At 42.4% G+C, this 24,287-nt stretch overlaps 3 protein-coding genes across 3 annotated transcripts; all 3 read right to left on the bottom strand.

Moving 5' to 3' along the window:
• Positions 1-4,190: 4,190 nt before the first annotated feature.
• Positions 4,191-5,177, bottom strand: LOC137407149 (uncharacterized). The gene has a single exon (XM_068093750.1). It carries the CDS (start codon positions 5,175-5,177, stop codon positions 4,191-4,193), a length of 987 nt encoding a protein of 328 aa, XP_067949851.1.
• A 36-nt stretch (positions 5,178-5,213) lies between these two features.
• LOC137407148 (uncharacterized) lies at positions 5,214-6,173 on the bottom strand. The gene has a single exon (XM_068093749.1). It carries the CDS (start codon positions 6,171-6,173, stop codon positions 5,214-5,216), a length of 960 nt encoding a protein of 319 aa, XP_067949850.1.
• Positions 6,174-6,330: 157 nt separating this feature from the next.
• On the bottom strand, positions 6,331-7,800 carry LOC137407147 (uncharacterized). The gene has a single exon (XM_068093748.1). The coding sequence runs from the start codon at positions 7,798-7,800 to the stop codon at positions 6,331-6,333; it is 1,470 nt and encodes a 489-aa protein (XP_067949849.1).
• Between the last annotated feature and the right edge of the window lie 16,487 nt (positions 7,801-24,287).

Raw genomic sequence — 24,287 nt, 5'->3', positions numbered from 1 at the left:
TTCTGTTTACATATACTCGAGTAAGTCTTCTCACATCTACTTGTATGTGCATGCCATGTATGAATATCTATAGGCTATAAATTTTTCGCACATAGACATGAATAAATCCCAATTGCTGTCTATATCACTAGATTTTGGTGTGATATTTTTTAACGCAAGTAGTTACTTACATTTCTTTAGCGTAGCGTTTTAAACTGCGTTTTTCGTAAAGATAATTTTTTATTATTGCTTATTAATACTTTTATATTGTTGAGATTTTACCAACTATTTCTGTTAATATTTATTTTTGGCTTCAAATGTCTGCCTTTAAAATTAAATGGTAAAAATTTAATCATTGGATACATTGGCTAGGGTGTATCTGTGAGCAATAACATGTTATTGTGGAGGTGAGTATAATAATATTATAAAAATGTTTTAGGCAGTATGTGCCACTTCGAGGCTCAAGACGTTTACAAAGACGGATTTGTGTCTAGACGAAGTGACAAAGACCACCCAGCATGATATACGGACAAAAATAGAATGTATGACGATATGCCTTGCTAACTATGAAAACTGTAGAGCTGTAGCATTTGATTCTAAACTTGGATACTGCTACATGGCAAAGTATCTCGAAGAAAACTGCACAACCCACCTACAGACTTACCACAGTAAGTTCAGCTATTGGTGGTTTTGAGTGCTATTTGACAAAAACGAAATAAATCACGACTAATGCTGGGCTTACTACCAATAAAGCTATAACCAGCTACTTGCGTATGAAAACATACTCTTAAGATCATTATAAAGTCTGGTACATACGTAATCATTCTCAAATTTTGTTTAGTTAGCAATATGCTTGTCTAACGATGAACTATTTTTGGCTGAGCTGTTAAAGGTGAACTTACACTAATCTTTGTAGATTTTATTAGGAAGTATTAGTATTTTTTATTATTTGTAACCGTTTTTGATTTTTCAGGCGATCGGACTGTCAGCGTATTTTTAGATTACAAGACAAACGCTAGAACAAACGCTTAAAAGAAAAATAAATGCAAAATGATATCACTAAATAATATCGTTGCTATAGCTGATGTCAGCTATTGCATTCAAGCTTTACTGTTATGCCCCTCTATTCTGTCGGTGCCTTTGCGATTATAGGAATCATATTTGAAGTTTTAATTAGTCCGAGTGCTTCAACCGAGATCAAATTGTTTGATTTTACTATTCAAACATCCTGGCAATCAGATCCACTCAAACATAAAAAATAATCATAAATGATAGATAAATACCGACACCTTCCGATGAAATCTACTAAGACTTTGTGTAAGTTCATCTATTTACTGTACAATAACAAGTTCTTTTATGCTTATGCTCATATAAAAATAGATATTCATGACCTCAAAAACATAATGTGATTGCTAGCCAATAGTACATATAGTGGTTGATGTTTGTAAGGCAAACTTTTACAGCTGAGTTAACCTGCCCTGCTCCATACACATACAATCCCATATCGGAGACATGCTTTCGTCTCATTGAGACAGCTCTAAACTGGGACAACGCGGATGCTTATTGCAGAGCTAACGGAGAGTACCTTGCTACCTTTACTACAACAGAAGCCTCAGAATGGCTGAGAGCTAAAATTGAATCAGACCTCGACTCTTCCAACTCAGGTATATTTCTTTAATCTTATTTATAAATTGTCATTTATATTCTTTAACCTGGTTCTGAAAAAATATATATGCATATATTTTAAAAAATAGGCTAGTCATTAGCAACATTAGATGGTCTGGTTTGTAATAGCTACAACACAAAAGGTCGATAGCTAATAGAATTTTTTTTAACTTTTTGGATAATTTTTTGAAATTGAAATTTAAAAAAAACTTAAAAATCAAAATTTTTGAAAATGAACATTATGAAACTCTTCCTTATGTTAAGCATTTATTTATTTAGTCAATATGATTAATAAAAATAATATATTGTTCATAGGAAGTCGGTATTATTCATCTTTAATAAATTAGGCTTTTTGTTTGTCTGTCTGTCAGTCCATCCGGAGCCTGAGATGGATGTTGATAAAAAGTATAGCATCGCACTGGATTCGAACACGAACATTTGGCTTAGCAGTTACTATTTGTACCATATGACCAGCTTCCTTCACTTCAGAATAATTGTGTGTGTACTTATTCTTTGTGACTGATTGGCACGCTCAACCATCTTTCAACGCAAACGGGAGCGCCGGAGAACTTAGTTTTACATAGAACCCACCGCTTTAGAGATATTATCGATAGCATTCCAACATCATCGTAAATAATGACAATTTTTAAGCACATAACTCTATAGCTCTATAACTTTCTTAATTAAAATCAAAACACCAACTAAAACTTTGTATGTAATGACTTTCATTACCGGTTGCTATAATGTACTGGAAATCAAATATGATGTTGTGAAAACAAACAGCTCTTCAAACAAAAGATGAAAAACTAACTTCTAAAATGTGACTACATTGCATTTTTCAGGCTGGGGCAGATATAATTTCATTGGTGGCCAGAAAGGCTTCACTGAGTTTGAATGGAAAGGATTAGTGACGGGAGTCATCCCTGGAAACGGCCAACCTAACTCCGACTGGTATTACAATCAGCCAGACAATACCGGCTCTGACATTTGTCTGGGCATTGCGCCTGAGGGCTGGCGTGACCTCTATTGCAGCACCCCCAGACCATTCGTTTGTGAATACAATTAATTAAATCTGTAGTTACATTAATTTACATTGAACTACATATATGTGAGTTATATATATTGAATATTATATGCAACCATTTCCAGATACTGTGAACTTAAAATAAATTGCTTAATAACGCAATGCAAGGAGACCATTAGCACCTCTGCATTAGTATTTACAATAATGCATTACAAAAAACATTACCGATGTACTATTGGCAATAATACATTACTGACAAAACTAAGGCATTGAAAACAGCATTAATGCAATACCATCGACACTAAAACAATAAAATCAGCGCTAAAACAAAACTTCAAAGTAATAGAATTACCATCACAGCTACTGCATTATTATTAACACTAACATTAGCAACATGACTAATGCATTAGCATCAGAACTAATGCATTAGCAACATGACTAATGCATTAGCATCAGAACTAATGTAGTACTAACAGTGTTAAAGCATTATCCTCAACACCAATGCTTTACCATCAGCGCTGATACATTACCATCTACACTGATATGCTACCATGAGCAATAAAGCCTTACCATCAGCACTAAAGCATTACCATCAGCACTAATGTAGCAACACCAAGACTGTAGCAAATTTCGTTATGCTTTTAGGAAATGGAGGTTCAGCTACGTTGTAATAGATTGTTCAAAGAGTGCTGCAGACTACTGCAATTTCGAAGCTTGGAGAGGTTATTAATTTTCACTGCTGTTCATTGACACCGTGAAATCTAAAATAGTGTAATACATTGTGATTACATAATGCTTTAGATAGAATGGGGTAAAAATACGTAATAATAAGTAATAAAAGGTATACAACTGTTGACATAAAATATCGCTATAAAATCCATACCTTTAATTCTCTCTTCTCTTATAGGTTTAAATTGCAGCAACATTTAGAAAAGTAGGTAAAGTTGTAAATGAAGAATTTGTACCGACTGATATTTCAAACCTACTAACAGGCATTGACAGAGCGCGCCAAGGTGAGCGCGCTAATAAAATTTGACGGTGCGGACCGTACTCATTGGCTGACAGATCACGATACCACTCCCGTCGGCCAATGGCCCCCACGCAGCACAAGGGCCGTCAGCCGTGACCGCCAAACAGCCGGGCAACGAACAATGCCGCAAACTCAACACAGACAGCCGGCCTCCAACAACACCAATTAGTGGTTGATCCCAGCCCATAGCTAATACGAACTTGCATGATTTATTGTATATTGCTAATCTACTAGTAACTAGAAAATAAGTGGAACAAGGGTGTTGCTGATTCAAAATTATACTATATTTATTACACTCCCACCTAATTTTGCTATAATAACGGAAAATTAATGAGACGATAAACATATTAATGCTAAAGATACACAAAAATGTATATTCTAAGAAGTGTGGATACGATACCCACAACAAAACAAAACTTGGACTACTACTACTAGCTACTATGGAAATATGATGCTAACTACAATGTACTCTACTGTAATGCTACAAAATGACTATTCTGATTCAGACGGAAGGAGCAGAATCAATTTCTGTATGGGGCGTTCCAGTATGGTGGCCTTTTCTAGCCTCTTTCCGGATTTGTCTAGGTAACGACTTGCGACTCTAACTTTGGCTCTTTTCGGTAACTCGCTCTTTTCATTAATGGTGTCTTCGACAATTGCCGTGAGCCACTGATTGCGCGGTTGGAAATCATCAACGATGAGCACCAAGTCTCCTGCTTGTATTTGCCACTTTACTTGTGTCCACTTTTGCCTCTTGGTTATATTCGCGATGTATCCGGCTTTCCACTCGGTCCAGAATTCCTCGGCAAACATCTGTACTTTTCTCCACTGCTTTCTACCGTAGATTTCTTGCTTGTCGAACTCTCCAGGTAGCAATGGTGCTTGCCTAGGTTTCATCGTAATTAGATGATTTGGTGTGATTACTATTTCGTTTGGTTTGTAAAGGTTGTCCACAGTGAGTGGACGACTGTTTACCGTACTCATTGATTCATAGAACGCTGTTCTTAATGACTCTGTGGTCATCCTACCTTTGTATGTGGTTATCATTCCATTGAGCACTCCTTTTATGGTTCGAGTTTGACGCTCCCATGCACCGCCTGCATGACTAGCACCAGGCGCGTTAAATTTAAATTCAATCATTTCATCCTTCAATGCCGCCTTCAGTGTACAGTTCATTGTCTCAAACTCTTTTGCCAATTCGTTGTCCGCACCAACGAAGTTGGTACCATTGTCACAGTATATTGTCTTAATGCCTCCTCTTATGCATATGCAACGTCTTATGGCGTTGATGAAACTGTCCGCTGACATTGCCTCCAATATTTCAATATGCACCGCTCTGGAGTACATACACGTTATAAGCAGACCCCAGCGTTTCAGCTCGGTACGTCTGTCTTTCACCGTGTATGGCCCAAAGCAGTCTACTCCGACGTGAGTAAACGGTGGGGATGGCTCCACACGAGTTTGGGGTAAATCTCCCATCAGTTGTGTTATTGGTGGACCTCTTGCAGCTTGGCATTAGACACACTTGTATATGACGCTTCCCACAAGTTTACTTGCACCCGTAATCCAGTATCCGGCGCCTCTTATTGCGCCAACGGTAGTGGTCAGTCCTTGATGGTGTATTTTTTTATGGAAGTGCGTCACAAGTAGTTTGGCGATTGCGGATGCTTTCGGTATGAGTATTGGGTGTTTTTCATTGTCTGTCAGCGCTAGAGAGTATTTAACTCTCCCACCAACGCGGAGTAGTCCGTCTTCATCCAAATATGGCCTCAGCTTTAGAAGGCTGCTCCCTTTGTGTACTTCTTTTGACTTAGACAGCTGTTTTATATCTGCACTCCACTCTTGAGATTGTGCCAGTTTGATTATGATGATTTCGGCCTGTAGCGTATCTGCTGGCAATAACTCAGGTTTACTCAAGCTTCTGGCGCTCAGCATCTTTCTTGCATTTGCTATAGCCTTGACTAGTCTCGACCAGGAACTGAATCTCTCAAAACAAAGCGCCAGACTGTCAACGTTGATGTTTGTGCTAAGAATGTTTTTAAGCTTTTTGATTTCGGGATCGTTTACGGCTTTGGTCTCGTTGCCTGTCTTATCATCCAGGTACACTGCGATGTCCAAGTTGCGCAGAAATTCTGGCCCAGACCACCAAGTAGACTGTAACAATTCAAGGAGGCTTGCGCCCCTCGACAAGATGTCAGCTGGATTTTCCTTGCCAGGTACGTGGAACCAGTGTTCGCCTCCAGAATTCTTTCGAATAACTTCTACCCTGTTTGCTACAAACATGTGGTACCGAGCCTCACTATTCTTGATGTAGCCCAAAGCTATTGCTGAGTCTGACCAAAAAAACTCTTTTTCTATGTTAACTTTCAATTCCGCCTTGATTATGGAGCTGAGTTTGACTGCTTCGACGGCGGACTGCAACTCCAATCTTGGAACTGTTATTTGCTTGAGAGGAACCACTCGTGATTTGGCCATCAACAGTGCTGTGTGGACTTCCTTGTGGTTGTTCACCAGCCTCACATACGAACAGGCTCCGTAACCGTTGAGACTTGCATCACAGAAGTGGTGTATCTCGGTTTGCGTTACGCAGCCAAATTCTTCTGGTACGACGCATCTTTCTATTTTTACACTCTCAAGTCTGCTTAGCTCTTTTTTCCAATTTTCCCAATCGGATTTCAGTTCTGGCGAAACTTCTGCGTCCAAACTCGCCTTTTTCTCCACAGGCCTTTTGAGATATTTGTCGTCCTTTAAAGATGAATGGTGCTAGCAACCCTAATGGGTCGTAAAGTTGTGATATGACCGATAGGATCCCTCTTCTAGTAGATGGCATAGACTTCATGCTGTTTTGGAATTGTATTGTGTCATTTTCAACCGACCACTCTAAGCCTAAGGTCCTCTCGGTGGGCAGTTTGTCTCTGAATAAATCCAGATTTTGGGCTTCCTTTACTCTTTCTGATGCTGGTATGTTGGCTAATACTTCGCGGTTGTTGGTTAGAAACTTGTGAAGGCGTAGATTGGCTTTTCCACATATCTCTATGGCGTTTTGAATGAGGATTGCTGCTTCTTCTACTGTGTCTACACTTGTTATGCCGTCATCGACATAAAAGTCCTCTAGAATGAAATGACTAGCTATTGGCATTTCTTCCTCGTATTCTTTCGCGATCTTTCGTAATGCAAAGGTGGCGACACCAGGAGAAGAAGTTGCACCAAATAGATGTCGGGTCATTCTGTACTCCTGAGGGTTTGCCATACTATCGTTAGCGTCCTTCCACAGGAAACGTAAAAAATCTCGGTGGTCTGTTGTTACAAAGAAATTGTAGAACATTTTTTCGATGTCGCATGATATAGCGATTCGTTTTGTTCTAAATCGTAGGAGGATTCCTACCAGACTATTCATCATGTCGGGTCCTGTGTGTAGCTGGTCGTTAAGCGATTGACCCTTGTACTTTGCGCTGGCATCAAACACAACGCGTAATTTATCCTTTCTGGGGTGACGCACCCCAAAATGAGGGATATACCATGTTTTTCCTTTAACGGGTTCATCAGGTGCAAGTTCAGCGTGCCCGTTATCAATCATTTCTCTCATAAACTGATCGTATTCTTCTTTGTATGTTGCATCTCCTTTGAGCTCATTTGCTAGTTGCTCGAACCTTTTCTCTGCTTGAGCTCGGTTGTTAGGCAACAACGTTTCATCTTTGAATGGCAGCGGAAAGCACCACGATCCATTCTCCAATTTTCTAGCTCCTGTTTCTAAAATTCGTAAAAACTGTTTGTCATTCTGTGACATCTTTGTGTTGGTGAGACAGTTAGCATCTTCCAGTGGGTTTTCGATTTTAGCGTAGCTTTTCTTTAGAATCTCAAGAGATGTTAAATCGGTCTGTAATGCTCCTTTGATTGTTTCGCAGCGTTCTGTGCTTGATTGAGTTGATTGGATACTGTGTACTGTATGCTTGGTTGGAAGTTTTTTCACTTCACCACATAGGGTCCACCCAAACACTGTACGCATGGCAAATGTTTCTCCCTCTTCTCCGAGAATGACTTTTCTTGGTGCAAGGGCTGTCGCGCAGTCTACTCCGATAAGAATACCAACGGGTATATCCATTTCTGGGGGAATCTCTTGCTGTAAGTGTTTCAGATGTGGAATATCTGATACGTGTTTTTGTTGGGTATCTGATTTCTATTGCACGGTAATGTACTTTGTTCGTAAGCTCGTACTTCTACTCTTTGTGCGTCTTGTAAGCCATAACCTCTGACGCTAATGGTGTAGCGGTTAAGTCTCTGTGTTGTCTCTCCGTGCAGTGTGGCCATTGTGATTTTCTCTGTGGTGTAACTGGGTTCAATTTGACTAGCCAGACTAGAAGTTATAAAGCTGGCGTCAGACTGTGTGTCTAATAACGCATAGACAAGCTGTTCACTTTTATCTGATGATACATGGACTGGCACTATCATATTGAGCAGATTAGATCCCTTCCCTTGTTTCACAGTGTGTACGTTTTTCTTGGTTTCACCGTTGGGCTTTTCTGTTGACGGTTTGGTTCGAGATGCACCAGTCTCGGTCCTGCTAGATGTTTCTTGCGTGGTTCGGAAATCTTTATGAAGGACCGTTGGGTGACGTTTACCACATTTAGTGCAAGTTGCTCGATTTTGACAAGCTTTGCTGAGGTGATTAGACCTCAAGCAACCGTAGCATAGCCTGTTTTCTTTGATGAACCTTTCTTTTTCCGGTTCACTTTTAGCTGCCAATGATCTGCACTCTGCCACAGGATGTGTACCTTTCTGGCAGTGTGTACAGTCACTCGGTTTACTGGCGCTTAAGCGTAAGTTGCGAACCCTCTCTCTTTTAGGAGGAGTGGGTTTAGGGTGAGGTTGAGCATCTTCTGTGTCTCGAAGATTATTACTTGACACCCTTGCTTCATGAGAGATGAACTCCACATATTTAGAGAATGGTGGGAACCCTTTCTTTTCTTCTTTGTCAGTGACGTAGTAAGTCCAGCGGTTCACCAGCCAAGCTGGTAAAACCTTTATGTACTTCTTGTTTTCTCGTTTGTCGTTGAGCGCTTGAAGGTTAGGCATGACTCTTTGTGCTGCAAGGCACTGCTTAAGAAAATATGAGTATTTCTTTAAGGCGTCATGATCTTTATTTGCGATTCTGGGCCAGCCTTCCAATTTGTCCCGGAAGCTGTTCTCTACCAGATCCTCCCTACCAAACTCCTCGTGTAACGTAGCTAAGGCTTCTTCATACGCATTTTTTGTTTGAAGTCTGAAGTAGCCACATATGGCTTCTTTGGCATTGCCACTTACATATTTCTTTAGTCTATGGAGCTTCTCTATGGGAGATCCTCGTTTTGAGTCTATGAGACTATCAAAGGCTACTCGCCAGTCAGCGTATTCCAAGGGATCTCCCGAGAACACATTCGGCTCAGGTGGAGCAAGTAATGATACGTGCATATGCTCTGTGATTTCCTGTGCCAGATGAGACGCTTGATAGTCTCCCTGTGTTGATTGTCTGGAATCTGCATCAAAACGGTCAGGAATTGTGTCTCTCGTAAAAGAGTCACTCGTTTTCTTGAGCCATATCGGATGCTGTTGAAGAACAGCCTGTGGAGAGATTGATTGAGTAGCTTGTGCTGGATCTGTAAATCTTGTGGGAGGTGCGGCAATTACTGGTGGACTATTCTGTGAAAAATTCTGTCCGGTGAGTGTCGTCTGCTTGGTGTTTAACCTTTTGTACCTCTCCTGTAGTCTTGCACGCCGGGCGGCCATGCGAGTTTCCAACTCTTCCATCTCTTCTTGTAATTTCTTCTTGGCTTCTTCTACAGCTTGTTCAGCTTCTTTTAGCTCCTCATCTAGCTTGAGCTCTGATTCTTTGCGTTGACTGTAATAGTTTTGCACTAGCTCTATATCGGCAATGAATTGATCAAACAGAGTTTGTGTGGTTGGATTTACTTTATTATCACTGAGTACCTTTATTTCGGTAAAAATATCAGTAACAGAAATAGTACATTGCTCTACTAACGACATAAATGTATCTACACGATCGTCTGGAAGAGCATCAGCTTCTCCCAAAAAATTCTCATTCTCTTCCAACTGCTTACTTATGGTTTTGACCAGCGTTTGTGATAACTCTATAACTTTGTTCTCTTTAGCTTTTAAAGCTAGCTTTTTATCTCGATTTGATTTTCTCTGATGTTTTTCCTCAGAATTGTCATCAATGGCCTTAGATTCAGCACTGACTGCGCTACTTGATTGTTCTGCGGAGTTAGGCCCACTAACCGGACCTTTTGTGTGTGACTCGCTGTCACTATTGCTATTGGACTTTGTCATGACTATACTTATTTCGATGATATTGTTAATGACGATAAGCTGAACTCAACCACCAATTAATGCAACTAGACCCAGCCGAACAGTCCGAGAACGCAACACGCTCGCGTCCAGATGCCCGCACGACACAAGCCAACAGCACCGGCGCCGCCAAGGCACGACAGAACCGCATAAGTTATACCAAACCTACCAGCCAGGCAAGCCCCGAAACAGCGACCACCAACCTGTCACCCAAGGGCACTCTGTCAATGCTAGCTAGTTTACAAGCAGTGATAAAAAGGTGTAGTCAAAAAACAAAGTCTTACTATCTTGGTAATACAAAATAACAGTTTAATCACTATATATTTACGGTATAAGTTTAGGCCAGCAAGTAATTTTACTCCCTATATTGGCTAACGAGGCGATGCTCTAACTATTGAATTGTCTGTTTAAATCTACAGCCTGTTATAATTGTCACTGGTCTACGTAATAAACTTAGTAGGCTTATTCTATATAGATACTTAGCTGATGCTGAGAGCACTTTGACTGTAGATTGGACTTTGCTTGAACTTTACTACTAAAGTCTGTGTGGCGTCTGTGTCACTGACTACTTCCAGTGTAATACGAAGACGATTCTGAAGTTTCGGCGGTAGTTCGTGTGTCTGTATCACTAGTTACGTCCAGTGTAATACGAAGACTATTGTTTATGCTGACTTAGTTTGCGTGTGGCGTCTGTATCACTGACTTCTTCCAGTGTAATACAAAGATGATTCTAAAGTTTTGACGGTTGTTCGTGTGTCTGTATCACTGATTACGTCCAGTGTAATACAAAGACTATTGTTTATGCTGACTTAGTTTGCAGCCTGTAGGTGAGATCGCTGAAATTAACGACGCTTTCTTTATGACTTTGCCATCTGGCAGTTCGGTCAATCAAAACTATGCCAAGAACTTTCAGGACTGTTACGTTAGCTTTCCGTATCGTCAAGCTTACTTTTACTTAGAATGGTTTGAACCTCCGTAGGGCGTAGTGTTTAAGCGAGTAAAGATTTCACTGTAGCAAATTTTGTTATGCTTTTAGGAAATGGAGGTTCAGTTACGTTGTAATAGATTGTTCAAAGAGTGCTGCAGACTACTGCAATTTCGAAGCTTGGAGAGGTTATTAATTTTCACTGCTGTTTATTGACACCGTGAAATCTAAAATAGTGTAATACATTGTGATTACATAATGCTTTAGATAGAATGAGGTAAAAATACGTAATAATGAGTAATAAAACGTACACAACTGTTGACATAAAATATCGCTATAAAATCCATACCTTTAATTCTCTCTTCTCTTATAGGTTTAAATTGCAGCAACATTTAGAAAAGTAGGTAAAGTTGTAAATGAAGAATTTGTGCCGACTGATATTTCAAACCTACTAACAGGCATTGACAGAGCGCGCCAAGGTGAGCGCGCTAATAAAATTTGACGGTGCGGACCGTACTCATTGGCTGACAGATCACGATACCACTCCCGCCGGCCAATCGCGCCCACGCAGCACAAGGGCCGTCAGCCGTGACCGCCAAACAGCCGGGCAACGAACAATGCCGCAAACTCAACACAGACAACCAGCCTTCAACAACACCAATTAGTGGTTGATCCCAGCCCATAGCTAATACGAACTTACATGATTTATTGTATATTGCTAATCTACTAGTAACTAGAAAATAAGTGGAACAAGGGTGTTGCTGATTCAAAATTATACTATATTTATTACAAAGACCATTGGGATGCCAGCTAAACTAATGTCAGGTTAAGGACATCCATGCAACATAATTTGCAGCCAATAAGATACCGTCAAAACTAGATCACTATCTGGAGAACTCAAGCAGAATTCTGAAAGCTGGCACAGGACTACCACAAATTATCAGGACCTAAAATCAAAAGTGTAATCCAAACTTTATGACAAGTTTCTGAATATCAAACAAATGTTAGCGCAAGCTTTTTTAAAAAAATTCAGTGAAATTCATCAATAACTTGGCTTTTCACTCTTTGAAATCCTTCTAGAGTCAGTAATATATAATGCATTTATTTTTTTATTATGTCATTGAACAAGGAGAGAAAGTTTTTTTTATATATGTCATGTTATATAATAATTAAGGTTCTAAAAACCAGTTCAAACATTTGAGAGATTCCAATTTCGACTGCAGTGAATTGTGATAGCAAATGACACCTTCAGTTATACATTTTTCTACCAAACTCCTGACTAAAGAGTTTAAACGAAACAGTGAAAGTTTTAAAATTATCATGACAAAAACATTGCTCATTAGTTTTAGCAAATGAGTCTAACACATTATAGTATGTATACATGTTCTGTCAGTCTTAAAAAGGATTTTAATCCCTTCGACATCCATTAATTTCTTTAACGTTGCTACTTTTTGAAAATAAAAAGTGATTTCCCCTTACTCTATATATATAAATATATATATATATATACATGTATATATATACATATATATACATGTATATATATACATATATATACATATATATACATGTATATATATATATATATATATATATATATGTATATATATATATATATATATATATATATACATACATATATATATACATGTATATATATATATGTATATATATATATATATATATATATATATATATATATATATACATATATATATATATATATATATAGTTCAAAGTTTAAACACTTTAATATTTTACCAATCAAGTCACGCAAGCTTATTTGAATTATCTGGCGATATATGTCGTCATGTGGGTGAAAATACGCCACCGCTCTACGCTCTGTGTTGCTGCACAACGTCATTCTATGCATTAGTAAGAGCTGTATATAACTGGCTTACCTAAATTAGCCATTGGCAATGTGCCACGCTAGTAGCAAATGGCATTGTTCATAAACTGACTTTATAAGTGTGGCATTGTAATCACTGCTTATAAAATGATTGTTAATACCTGTGCAATGCTGGGTATGTTGCTAGTATTTACATGTACTAATATAAAGATGCACACAAAAGACTAAAAATGTTCTGGGGAACTAAGTATATTTGGATGAAAAGAAGGATTCTTAAGCATTTATGAGAGTGCATGCCATGCAATTATTTTATAAATAGTATTTCTTTTCTTTTGCAAAAGTTCTATCGTACTGGTGCTTGAGTTGTGATGATAAAATTGATTTATAAACCAGCTTTTTACAATCCTTACCGGTTTGTGACATGACATACATGCTATCTAGTAAGACCATAGGTTCATATTATATTCATTACACACAATCTAATACAGCAGGAAAAATATGAAAGTCAAAATATGTCTCAAAAATAGTTTCATGTTTTTTTTATGTACCTTTCGGAACAGGTAATATTCTTTAATGCCTAGCTCCATTTTGCAACTCAAGTTAATATAACATTGAGCAAATGCCTACAGGCATGTTGTAAAGTTATATTTAGCTGCATATATAGCTGCTAACATAAATATATATATATATATATATATATATATATATATATATATATATATACATATATACATATATACATGTACATATATATATATATATATTTATATATATATATATATGTATATATATATATCTATACATGTATATGTACATATATGTATATATATCTATATATATACATGTACATATATATATATATATTTATATATATATATATGTATATATATATGTATATATATATGTATATATATATACATATACATGTATATATATTTATATCTATATATACATATATATATATATGTATATATATACATATATATACATGTACATATATATATATATATATATATATATATACATATATATATATGTACATATATATATTTATATATGTAATATCATTTTGCCGAAAACAAAATAGCCTTAATACGGCAAGGAAAAAAAGCATCGCGTTTCATAGAACTAAATAAGTTCATAGAGTTTTAATAAATACATAATTTTTGTGGGAAATCGATGTATACGTTATGTAGTAAGAATGGGCAAATGTATGAGCTTCCGTGGTTTTGTAGTAAATCAATAGTTTGTCAAACTGTGCTTGCAATCATCTTGAGTTCAAATCCAGTTATATGTGGAATTTTAATTCCAAAGTTTTAATAGCTATAGCTAGACTAACCGAAAGCGGAAAACAGACGAACAACTTTGCGAAATATTTATATAGATATAGAGATTAAAAACGATGAAACAGCATTTTCGAAAAAATAACTACTTTGAGTTTTTTGTGTTATGTCAAAAGTACAATAGAATTTTATTAAAATTGATAAAATAGCTTATCAAAGCTTTATCATTGATTTTTATATCATATTTCTGGCAAAGACCAACCTAAATGCATCAGCTTAACACAATTGGTTATTTTGCTATACTTGCAAGTTACAGTATCCACGTCATTATACCACACATAATTCTACAAATGTTTTCAGAGAGTGTGTATCCCAATCGGCCATACGAAATTTACAAAAATGAATTTGTGTTTAGATGAAGTGGCAAAGACCACACGGCATGATATAGTGGCAGACATACATGTAGAATGTATGACGATATGCTTTGCTAACTATAAAATGTATAGAGCTGTAGCATTTGATTGTAATCTTGGATACTGCTACGTACCTCGAAGCAAACTGCATAACCTATCTACAGACCGACCAAAGTATGTACTTCTATTCATGGCTTACACTCATTAAATTATATTTTAGAATTGAACTGTTATCAATTTTTTAACAAATATATCTAGTGTTGCCTTTCTGTTTATATTATTTGCTTATTTACAGTAGCTTGTGAGCGAGGTTTCCAACATTAACCATTGGTAATTAATGTATCATTGTCATGTTAGTTTTATTTATTTTCCTTGTCATTAAGATAGAAATATATGAATTTTATTATCACTGGTCAATAATGGCCAATAATTATCGCCATTATTGATCATTATCAACAAAGTTCAAAGCAAATTAGACACTAAGGCACAAAAAAAACCATTGTCATATAACTAGTTTACTTAGCAATCAATCTTGACAACTTTAGATGAAACTGCTTTTTACATAGATAAGTACTTTGTGTACAAGTTGAGAGTACTGAATTTGAAAGTACTGAATTAGACTCCTGGTCTTTTTATTATACGACTAGTGAATAACTGCTGAATAAAGCTTGTTCCGTAAATAAATTTTTATGCTTCAATCCCAACTTTAAATTTGGGTAATACTAGACAAATGGCAATTTAGGCAGATCAAAACAACAATTTATGATGTTTATGTGTTTCTAAAGGGCCATCATTCCTTTAGAAGACTCCATCTGATTCAGCTAACTGTAAAACATGCCATTATTATAATCACAAACAAGCCTAAAATACAACCTGTGTTAAACTGACTGCACTCAATAGTTCCCATACCCGTCGCTTTATCCTAGTAATGGCTGCAATTAGCATGAGGCTGAGAACTTCAGATGTTGAAGAGAGAGAATTTACCACTATAAGGTTTATGTCACGTGTTTGACTCACATCTGGCTTGCTACCACTCCTTTGTGAAATATGAGATAATGTGATAGCAAGGAGATAACCCAAATATGAAATAAGTGTCAAAAAAATGGTTATAGATGGAAACATTTGGAATGCAATGGGTAGTGAATTTTAGCAGATACATTATTCGTTCTGTGATGGAAACGTTATGTTGCCATCCCTTTTCTTTGTATCGTTTGGAGTTGTGCTCCCTTTTATCCTTTATGTAACCACGCCCCTAAAGGAGGCTGGTCTTTGCTTCCTTATTTGCATAATCGAATGTATTTAAGGCAGAGCCTCGGCTCTTTTATGTTGTTCAAATATATGCATTGCATTGGGAACCATACTCTTTCTGTTACCTTGCGCGATATCAGAACCACACCAAGCACATCACTAAGTCCAAGAGACCTAGTCAATGGACTGTGCTGTGGGAGTAAATTCACAGAAACACTGTCGACCCCGTCGACCTCCGGTCGACCCTGTCGACCTAGTATAGAACCACTCTGGGAGCAATCCCTTGTGTAAGGTGGTTGATGTTGACCGGTGGAGTAAGCCGACCTAGTCGCCTCCGCGTGTTGGTCACGGGCAACCTGTACACAGCCCCTGTGAAGGGTGAATGCAGACCGGTAGAGTAAGCCGACCTAGTCGCCTCTACGTGTTGGTCGCAGGATCCAACACACTGGTGGCAGCAGTGGGATCTGACTGCGGTAACTCGGACTTATAAGACAACCCTTGTAACCATGCCAAACAGCCGACGGAATGCTACCAGAGATCTGGCTGAGGCAGAATTACAACATGTTGACCTGATTGGTCAGCTGACAGAGGCTATTACTAGAGCCTTACAAATGCCTAAGAAGGAAGCTAGCTTCAAGCCACCGAAGTTCGATGGGAGTGAAGATGTGGAGTTGTTCATCTCCCAGTTCGAGGAGGTTGCGGAAGCTAATGAGTGGAATGAGAAGGCCACTCTCCTCCACCTGCGTGAGACATTGAAGGAGGGAGCCAGAGGTTGTAGTCGAGGAGATTCGCCTGCCTCCATCTTCTCGGCCTTACGCACGAAGTACGGGCTCTCCCTGAGAGAGGCTAAGAGTAGGCTCCACCTCAAGAGGGAACCAAAGCCTAGCCTCCAAGAACACGCAACCGAAATGGAGCGTCTAGTGAAGATAGCATACGCTGACCTTCCGGACTCCTACCAAGCCAGTATGGCCATGGATGCGTTTTCCCTGACCCTGGGAAACACGCCCCTCCAACGCCATCTTCTGGCAATAAAAGCCCAAAGCTTAGAGGAAGCAGTGCAGTCAGGGAATGAGTTCCTGCAAATTCAGCCCACTCTTCCTCGGCCTGGTGCCCGACCCATAGTAATGACAGTGGAGGAGGAGGAGACTACCCCTGCTACAGTCGCCCCCGTCCACTCGGATCCCCCATCAGCCACCCTGAATGACGTCCTGATGGCTATAAAAGGATTAGCGGATGGACTAAGGGAAGGAAATCTGTTGGGACAACGGGGAGCAGAGAAAAGGGGACCAAATTGTTGGGGTTGCGGCCAGACAGGGCACACACAACGCCGGTGCCCTCAAGTCACCCAAGGACAACCACCTCAAGCCACAAGGTCGGGAAACGGTTCCCATCCACAGCAGTAGGGGGAAGCGCTGACTGTGGATCTACTGTACCAATGCAAGGCCAGTGGCAACGGCCACGACGGACTAGGCGACACAGGCTCCCCCCCTGCTCGTCACCGGTCCCCTTGCATAACCAGTATCAACCCTTACCTGAGTGTGCAGGTCTCCCACCCTCAGAAGCCAAGGACGAGACGTACGTCTGGCCAAAGCCGTCTCGGCCTTCCCGAAAAGGCCCCCAGAGAATGAGCCAAGCCAGACGAACTCATGGAGATGAATTGTAGAAGCCACACAATAGCAGCTATTTCTTGCCAGGTCGCATCGGAGGTCAGCCCGTCCAGTTTCTCGTGGACACCGGATGCACCTCTAATCTGTTGGGACGACATGTCTTTGAGCGCTTACCCAAGGATGTCAAGAGCCAATTAGAGGTTCGAGAAGACTATGGGCGGATGGCAGATGGTACCCGGCTGCAGTTTCACGGACTCATCACTCTCCCAGTCAGAGTCAGGAGTGTCCAAGTCACTGTATCTCTAGTGGTGTGTGCCCTGAAGGAAGATGCCATCCTGGGCATGCCCTTCTTGGTCGACCACCACTGTGAGATGAACTTTCAGCAACCCACGTTGGTGTTAAATGGGCAGAAGTTGACTTGCACTGACAGAGAGGGTCGACCCCTGACAAGTGGAGTTCAAATAATGCGAGCCACAACGCTTCCCCCTCGAACCGAGGTCCTGGTTGCCGGGCGTCTCACGTCCTCATCCTACCAACCAGTCGGGTTGATCGAGGAAGTAAGAAGCGGTTATATGGTGGCCGCCAGCCTACATCAACCCGGTAAGAAGGGGAAAGTGGCCATCCGCTGCATGAACCCTACCGACCATCCGGTCAGCGTGACGGCAGGGACGATTGTGGGACAATACACTGGAGTCGGGCCGGACGAAATAGGGGTCCCCTGGACAGCGAAAGAAGATGCCGAGATTCCTAGGGAACCTCCCCCTTCTCCTTCAAACGTACCCCCCCCACATGCTGGACTTGCTCCAACAGGTGGCGCCACATTGCTCGTCCCCTACCGAGCACCGAAGGATGGAAGACCTTTTGATCCGTTATGCGGATGTGTTCAGCCAAGGAAGCGAAGACGTGGGGTGTACCACCCTGGTACAGCACGAAATCCCCCTTCTCCCAGAGGCGCAACCCATCCGTCAACACCCATATCGAGTAGGACATGAGAAAGAAGCCGAAATCGAGCGACAGGTTTCGGCCTTGGAGAAACAAGGCATGATTGAGCCCGCTCACGGGGCCTGGAGCTCTCCGGTGGTCTTGGTGAGGAAGAAGGACGGGGCGTGGCGATTGTGTGTGGACTATAGAAAACTCAATAGTGTCACTCGCCAGGACGCCTACCCCCTCCCCCGGATTGACGAGAGTTTAGACGCCTTGTCCGGCAGCAAGTTTTTCAGTACCTTGGACATGATGAGCGGATATTGGCAGGTACCTTTCTCTGCCGAGGCCCAGGAACGGTCAGCGTTTGCCACACGCAGTGGGTTATGGAGATGGAAGGTGCTCCCCTTTGGGCGGACCTCCGCCTCGGCTACCTTCCAGCGGCTGATGGAACGCGTCCTCCAAGGGCTACACTGGAAAACTTTGCTGTTGTACCTGGACGACATCATCGTCATGTCGGCGGACTTCTCTAGTCACGTGACTAGGCTGGCAGAGGTGTTGGAGCGATTGAGGCAAGCTGGGTTAAAACTAAAGCCCTCTAAATGCAGTCTGTTCCAGACTCAAGTTAAGTACCTGGGCCACATAGTCAGCGACATTGGAGTGGCTACCGACCCTGAGAAGATTCAGGCCATCAGTGGATGGGCAGCACCACAGGATGTGACGCAGTTACGATCGTATTTGGGTACCACTGGGTACTATCACCGATACGTACCTGACTACGCCTCGATCGCCAAACCTCTCACCTTGTTGACAAGCGAGGGGGTCCCCTGGAAGTGGGAGGAAGAGGAACAGGAAGCTTTCCTTAAGCTCAAGTGGTCACTGACGCACGCTCCAGTACTGGCATACCCTGATCCCTCTTTACCCTACGTGCTCGATACCGACGCTAGTAACGTAGGGACCGGGGCTGTGTTATCCCAGGTCCAGCAAGGCAAGGAGCGACCTATAGCCTACTATAGCAAGACCCTCTCCCCCGCCGAACGCAACTACTGCGTGACTAGAAGAGAGTTGCTGGCAGTCGTGCTAGCTGTCCGACATTTCCGGCCCTACCTCTATGGCAGAGAATTTACTATCCGGACAGACCATGCCTCCTTAGTTTGGTTGCACCGGAGGAAGGAACCCTCTTGCCAGGTGGCCCGGTGGCTGGAGAGCCTAGCCGAGCACAAGTATCGAATTATCCATCGAAAAGGCGTTAAGCACGGTAACGCCGATGGGTTGAGTCGACGACAGTGCATCGACTGCCGGCAGTGTGCTGCCATTGAGAAGCGGGATCGGGGGCCAACTAGGTCACAAGTGTGTGACTCTCTAGTAATCCCAGGGACAAATTGGGAAACCACTGTACCAGTGGGCCAAGTTCCAGTACAGCCACCAAGAGGTACAGGAGGACCCAGTCCCAGCGCCCGCCAGTTGGATGAAGACGAATGGCCTCGACTACCCAGCAGCGGACATACATCAGGGCCCGGTCTCCCGACTCCCACGCCAGCCAGCCCAGTTCCAGTATGGCTGCCATGCGGTGCGGGGTCACCGGGAGTGTTGGACGACCCTCTCAGCAAGCTTCAAAACCCTCGGTTACGGGCCGTCAAGATGGCAGGTGAACCAGGACCCGTGGAGGAAACTGATGAAATCACGGTCCCAAAGGTCCCGGAACTGTTGACGGTGGTGCAGACTTCGTTAGATGAAGTACGGGCATTGCAACAGAGACCCGCTACCGACCTAGGGATAATTTACCAGGCCGTCAGGAACCGAAAAAGAATAGAAGAGGCCGTGCTGCAAGTAGGCAGCCCCGAGTTGCAGCGATTGGCCCGGATGTTCCACCAGCTCCAGCTTGATGAATCAGGTGTATTGACCCTTCATCTCATTCAGAATGGGCGAGAAAGGGTGGTGGTGGTATGCCCCCAAACGCTGAGACAGGAGATCCTGTGGAAAGCCCACGAACAAACGCACTGCGGTGTGGAGAGGACCCTGAAACGCGTCCAACTGGATTGGTACTGGCCGGGCATGGCTGGAGATATCCGGAGAGCAGTTCTCTCTTGTGAAGTTTGCCAGCGGGCCAAGACGGGAAAGGCCCGGACCTCCGGGAACCGACAACACCTGTACGCCGGGAGGCCATGGCAACGTCTAGCCGTAGATTTGGTGGGACCCCTACCTCAGACCCCTCGAGGAAATAGCTGGGTGTTGGTGCTCACTGACCATTTCACTCGGTGGTCAGATGCCTTAGCTATCCCTGATGCTACAGCCCCAACGGTAGCTCAGATCTTGGACGAGAGGGTCTTCAGTTACTTCGGTCTGCCAGAAATTATCCACACCGACCAGGGGAGCCAATTCGAGTCCGCTTTGTTTCAAGAGTTATGTGACTTGTGGGGAGTCGACAAATCTAGGACCACTCCGTACCACCCCGAAGGGAATGGTGTGGTTGAAAGAAACAATCGGGTACTGGGTGACTCCCTACGGGCCCTTTTACTGGGCAGAGGACAAGAGGACTGGGACCAGTTATTGCCGCAAATCATGCGGACGCTGCGAGGCTTACTGCACTCCGCCACTAAGGAAACACCAAATTACTTGATGTTGGGTCGAGAGCTTCGTCTTCCTGACCAGTTGCTATATGGAAACAGGTTGGAATCGTTTACAAGCCTACACGAGTATGTCCAGACTGTTCACGACCGGTTGATGCAAGCCCATACTCTCCTCCGAGATAGACAGAAGGAAATTGTATCAACCGATGTGAGAGAGCCTCCGCTATTCAATGAGGGTGACCTCGTATGGTTGCTAAGCAAGCGGCGAAGAAAAGGGGAAAATCCGAAATTAGCGGCCAAGTATGTGGGGCCCTATCGCGTCCTAAGGAGTCACGAAAATCATACTTACGAAATAGAAAGATATGGTCAGCGATCCACTCAAGCTGAAGGAAGGTTAAGGCTCTGTCGCCCTAGCACGGTGCAACAAGGACGAGCCCCAGCTGAAGTCGAACCTACCCGACGTCCCAACATGAGAGGTTACCCCCGGAGACGAGTACCACGAGAGAACAATAATCCAGATGCCGTTATCTCGGAATCATTCCTGCCTAGTCGACTAATGGATGTACCAATACCACAATCGCCGGGAAGATTGGAATCACTTCGGCTTCCCAGCGAAGATAATTTGGTCTCTCCAGGGGAACGCAACCCTAACTCGAGGGCTGGCCCCGACCCTGGCTGCGGATTGACGGCCGAGGAAGCAAGAACCACGGGAAACGTAGGAGCTCAGGCTAGTACCGCCGGGGCTGGAAACACCCCACGGCCCCAACGAATCAGAAAGCCCCCTGCGTATTTAGCCGACTATGATACCAGCGCGGTCCAATCAGGAGAAGCCACAAGAGGTCAAGGTCAGAGGGCGGCCATCTTGGAAGCCAGAGAGAGCGCGTTCATTGCTTGCTGTCAACTCGAAGCATACACATCTGTACCTCCTCTAACCATGGAAGTGACGAAGGAAACAATAAAGAAGGCTTCTCCAATTATCGGAGCCTTGCCTCTACTACCAGAACTAATAATTCCACTGGAACTCCACCCGGCTCCCAACGAAACACTGGACGATATGGAGCCCGACTCCCTGAAGGAAGATTTCTCCCCAAACTCTCGCCTGCCGACCAAGTGGGTCTCTGAAGAAACGGCCAGAAAGATATTGAGATTATGCCGGGAAAACGGTACCAACTGCCCGTTGTGTCAACAACTATTGTCCACCCCCCGACGGCGCCGAATTCATATCGCGCAGCATTTCACTAGATTCTTTTGTAAATGTGGGCGGAACTCGACTTCAAGGGATACTATCGCTAAACATCAATCCAGAATCAGAGATGTGGAGATACGAAAAGCCCACGGTGGAACGGGAAGCAAGATTTATGAAGTCGACCGCGCCAGCTACCCAGCGTGGAGCCAGAAAGTCCGGTTGATTAACCCCCCGGCCTTCGAAAAACCTACGCCCTATGGGCCGGTTAAGGCGAAGCCGCCTGTGAGAAGAGGGCCCCAGGCGCCCTTTCCCTCTCCCCCGAAGAAAAAGCGGATAGGCCAGCGGTGTAGTCCGCTCAAAGTGGAAAGACCCATACCAGCTCCCAGGAAAACATTGACGACGGTCGGCAGCGTCCAGAGCCGACTGGGGGACATTCGACCCCGAGTCACGGTGGACGTCCTTCGGGAAGAGGCCTCTAACCTCAGACGGACGGCCCGTCGTCTAGAAGAATTGGCAAACCGGATGTCGACCCAATAAAAGATGCGACCGAGTCCCGTGAAAGACATTGTTTATTCCTATTTCTCTTGGTATGCTTCAATTAGTTTGTGTTTTCTTATATTATTTTATTCTTCATTTCTTTTGGTTTGTTTTTTTTATATAGCCGATGGTCGTCTATAGGGGCGGCGTGTGTGATGGAAACGTTATGTTGCCATCCCTTTTCTTTGTATCGTTTGGAGTTGTGCTCCCTTTTATCCTTTATGTAACCACGCCCCTAAAGGAGGCTGGTCTTTGCTTCCTTATTTGCATAATCGAATGTATTTAAGGCAGAGCCTCGGCTCTTTTATGTTGTTCAAATATATGCATTGCATTGGGAACCATACTCTTTCTGTTACCTTGCGCGATATCAGAACCACACCAAGCACATCACTAAGTCCAAGAGACCTAGTCAATGGACTGTGCTGTGGGAGTAAATTCACAGAAACACTGTCGACCCCGTCGACCTCCGGTCGACCCTGTCGACCTAGTATAGAACCACTCTGGGAGCAATCCCTTGTGTAAGGTGGTTGATGTTGACCGGTGGAGTAAGCCGACCTAGTCGCCTCCGCGTGTTGGTCACGGGCAACCTGTACACAGCCCCTGTGAAGGGTGAATGCAGACCGGTAGAGTAAGCCGACCTAGTCGCCTCTACGTGTTGGTCGCAGGATCCAACACAGTTCACACTAATATCAAAATTGTAAAAATATTGAAGGGAAGGTTAATTTCCTTAACATGGCTGTCAAAATAAATAAATAAAAACCATAAAAAGGACAATTTAGGGATGCCTAAATGAGTTTTTAAACAAGTGGAAAAAAGTCCTTGTAAGCGAACATAAGTTTCCAATTCCACAGAAATTCTGCTTTTTGACAAAGATCTGCTCGAGGCAGAGTTATCATCCCTTATATATATAAGCAGACAACTCCAATGAAAAACAGCTTGTTTTATCAAGCTGAGTCAGATTCAGATGCATACTGTAGACTATTTATAGTTTATCAAGTACTTGACTACTAACTACTATAACTCAAAGTACTTACAGTGGTAACATCGACTCCTACACTGGTCACTATAGTGTTGGGTGAGAGTCCATTGTCCCGAACTCCTATCTCCAGCTTGTAGTATCCAACCATCTCTGGATTTATTTTTTGGCTACCTTTATTTCCCCTGTGAGCTTCCTTATGTCAAACATACCATATTGGTTCCTTGCAATCAATATTTCTATATGTTGTTTCACCGAATCCGATTCACGTTATATGATCAAACATGACTAACGCGATAGTCGTCCTTAATTAACTTCGCTAATGGTAGCAACTTTAGTTTTTATCTTACTAATACAAATCTATTTCGAAAGTACTATGATTTTTGGACGACGTTGATAATTAAGGTTCACGCCAACATCCTATAACGACTTTTGTAGCAGGGTTCAACAGTGGTTTGCCATAGCTTGTGTTGGGCGTTTTTATTGCTGCATCATGACTAGCTAGCTAGCTGTAGGCAGGCAAAAACGATCCCTCACTCTTGGTCAGGTTTTTTATTAGTCCTTCAGAGTTGCTTGCCACTCTCTTCATCTACGCTGGAACATAGAGATAAGAGCCGGTTTAGTCCCGGAGGACCCGGCCAGATTTGGAAAACAAGCAATCGTGGATGGATACCTTCTATAACATCACCAATGGTCATGTGACTTGAACCACTGGTCTATTGATCATAAGCC

This window comes from Watersipora subatra, chromosome 10 (assembly GCF_963576615.1).
Source record: "Watersipora subatra chromosome 10, tzWatSuba1.1, whole genome shotgun sequence".
Taxonomy (NCBI): domain Eukaryota; kingdom Metazoa; phylum Bryozoa; class Gymnolaemata; order Cheilostomatida; family Watersiporidae; genus Watersipora; species Watersipora subatra.
This window is presented reverse-complemented; position numbering and strand designations above follow the sequence as displayed.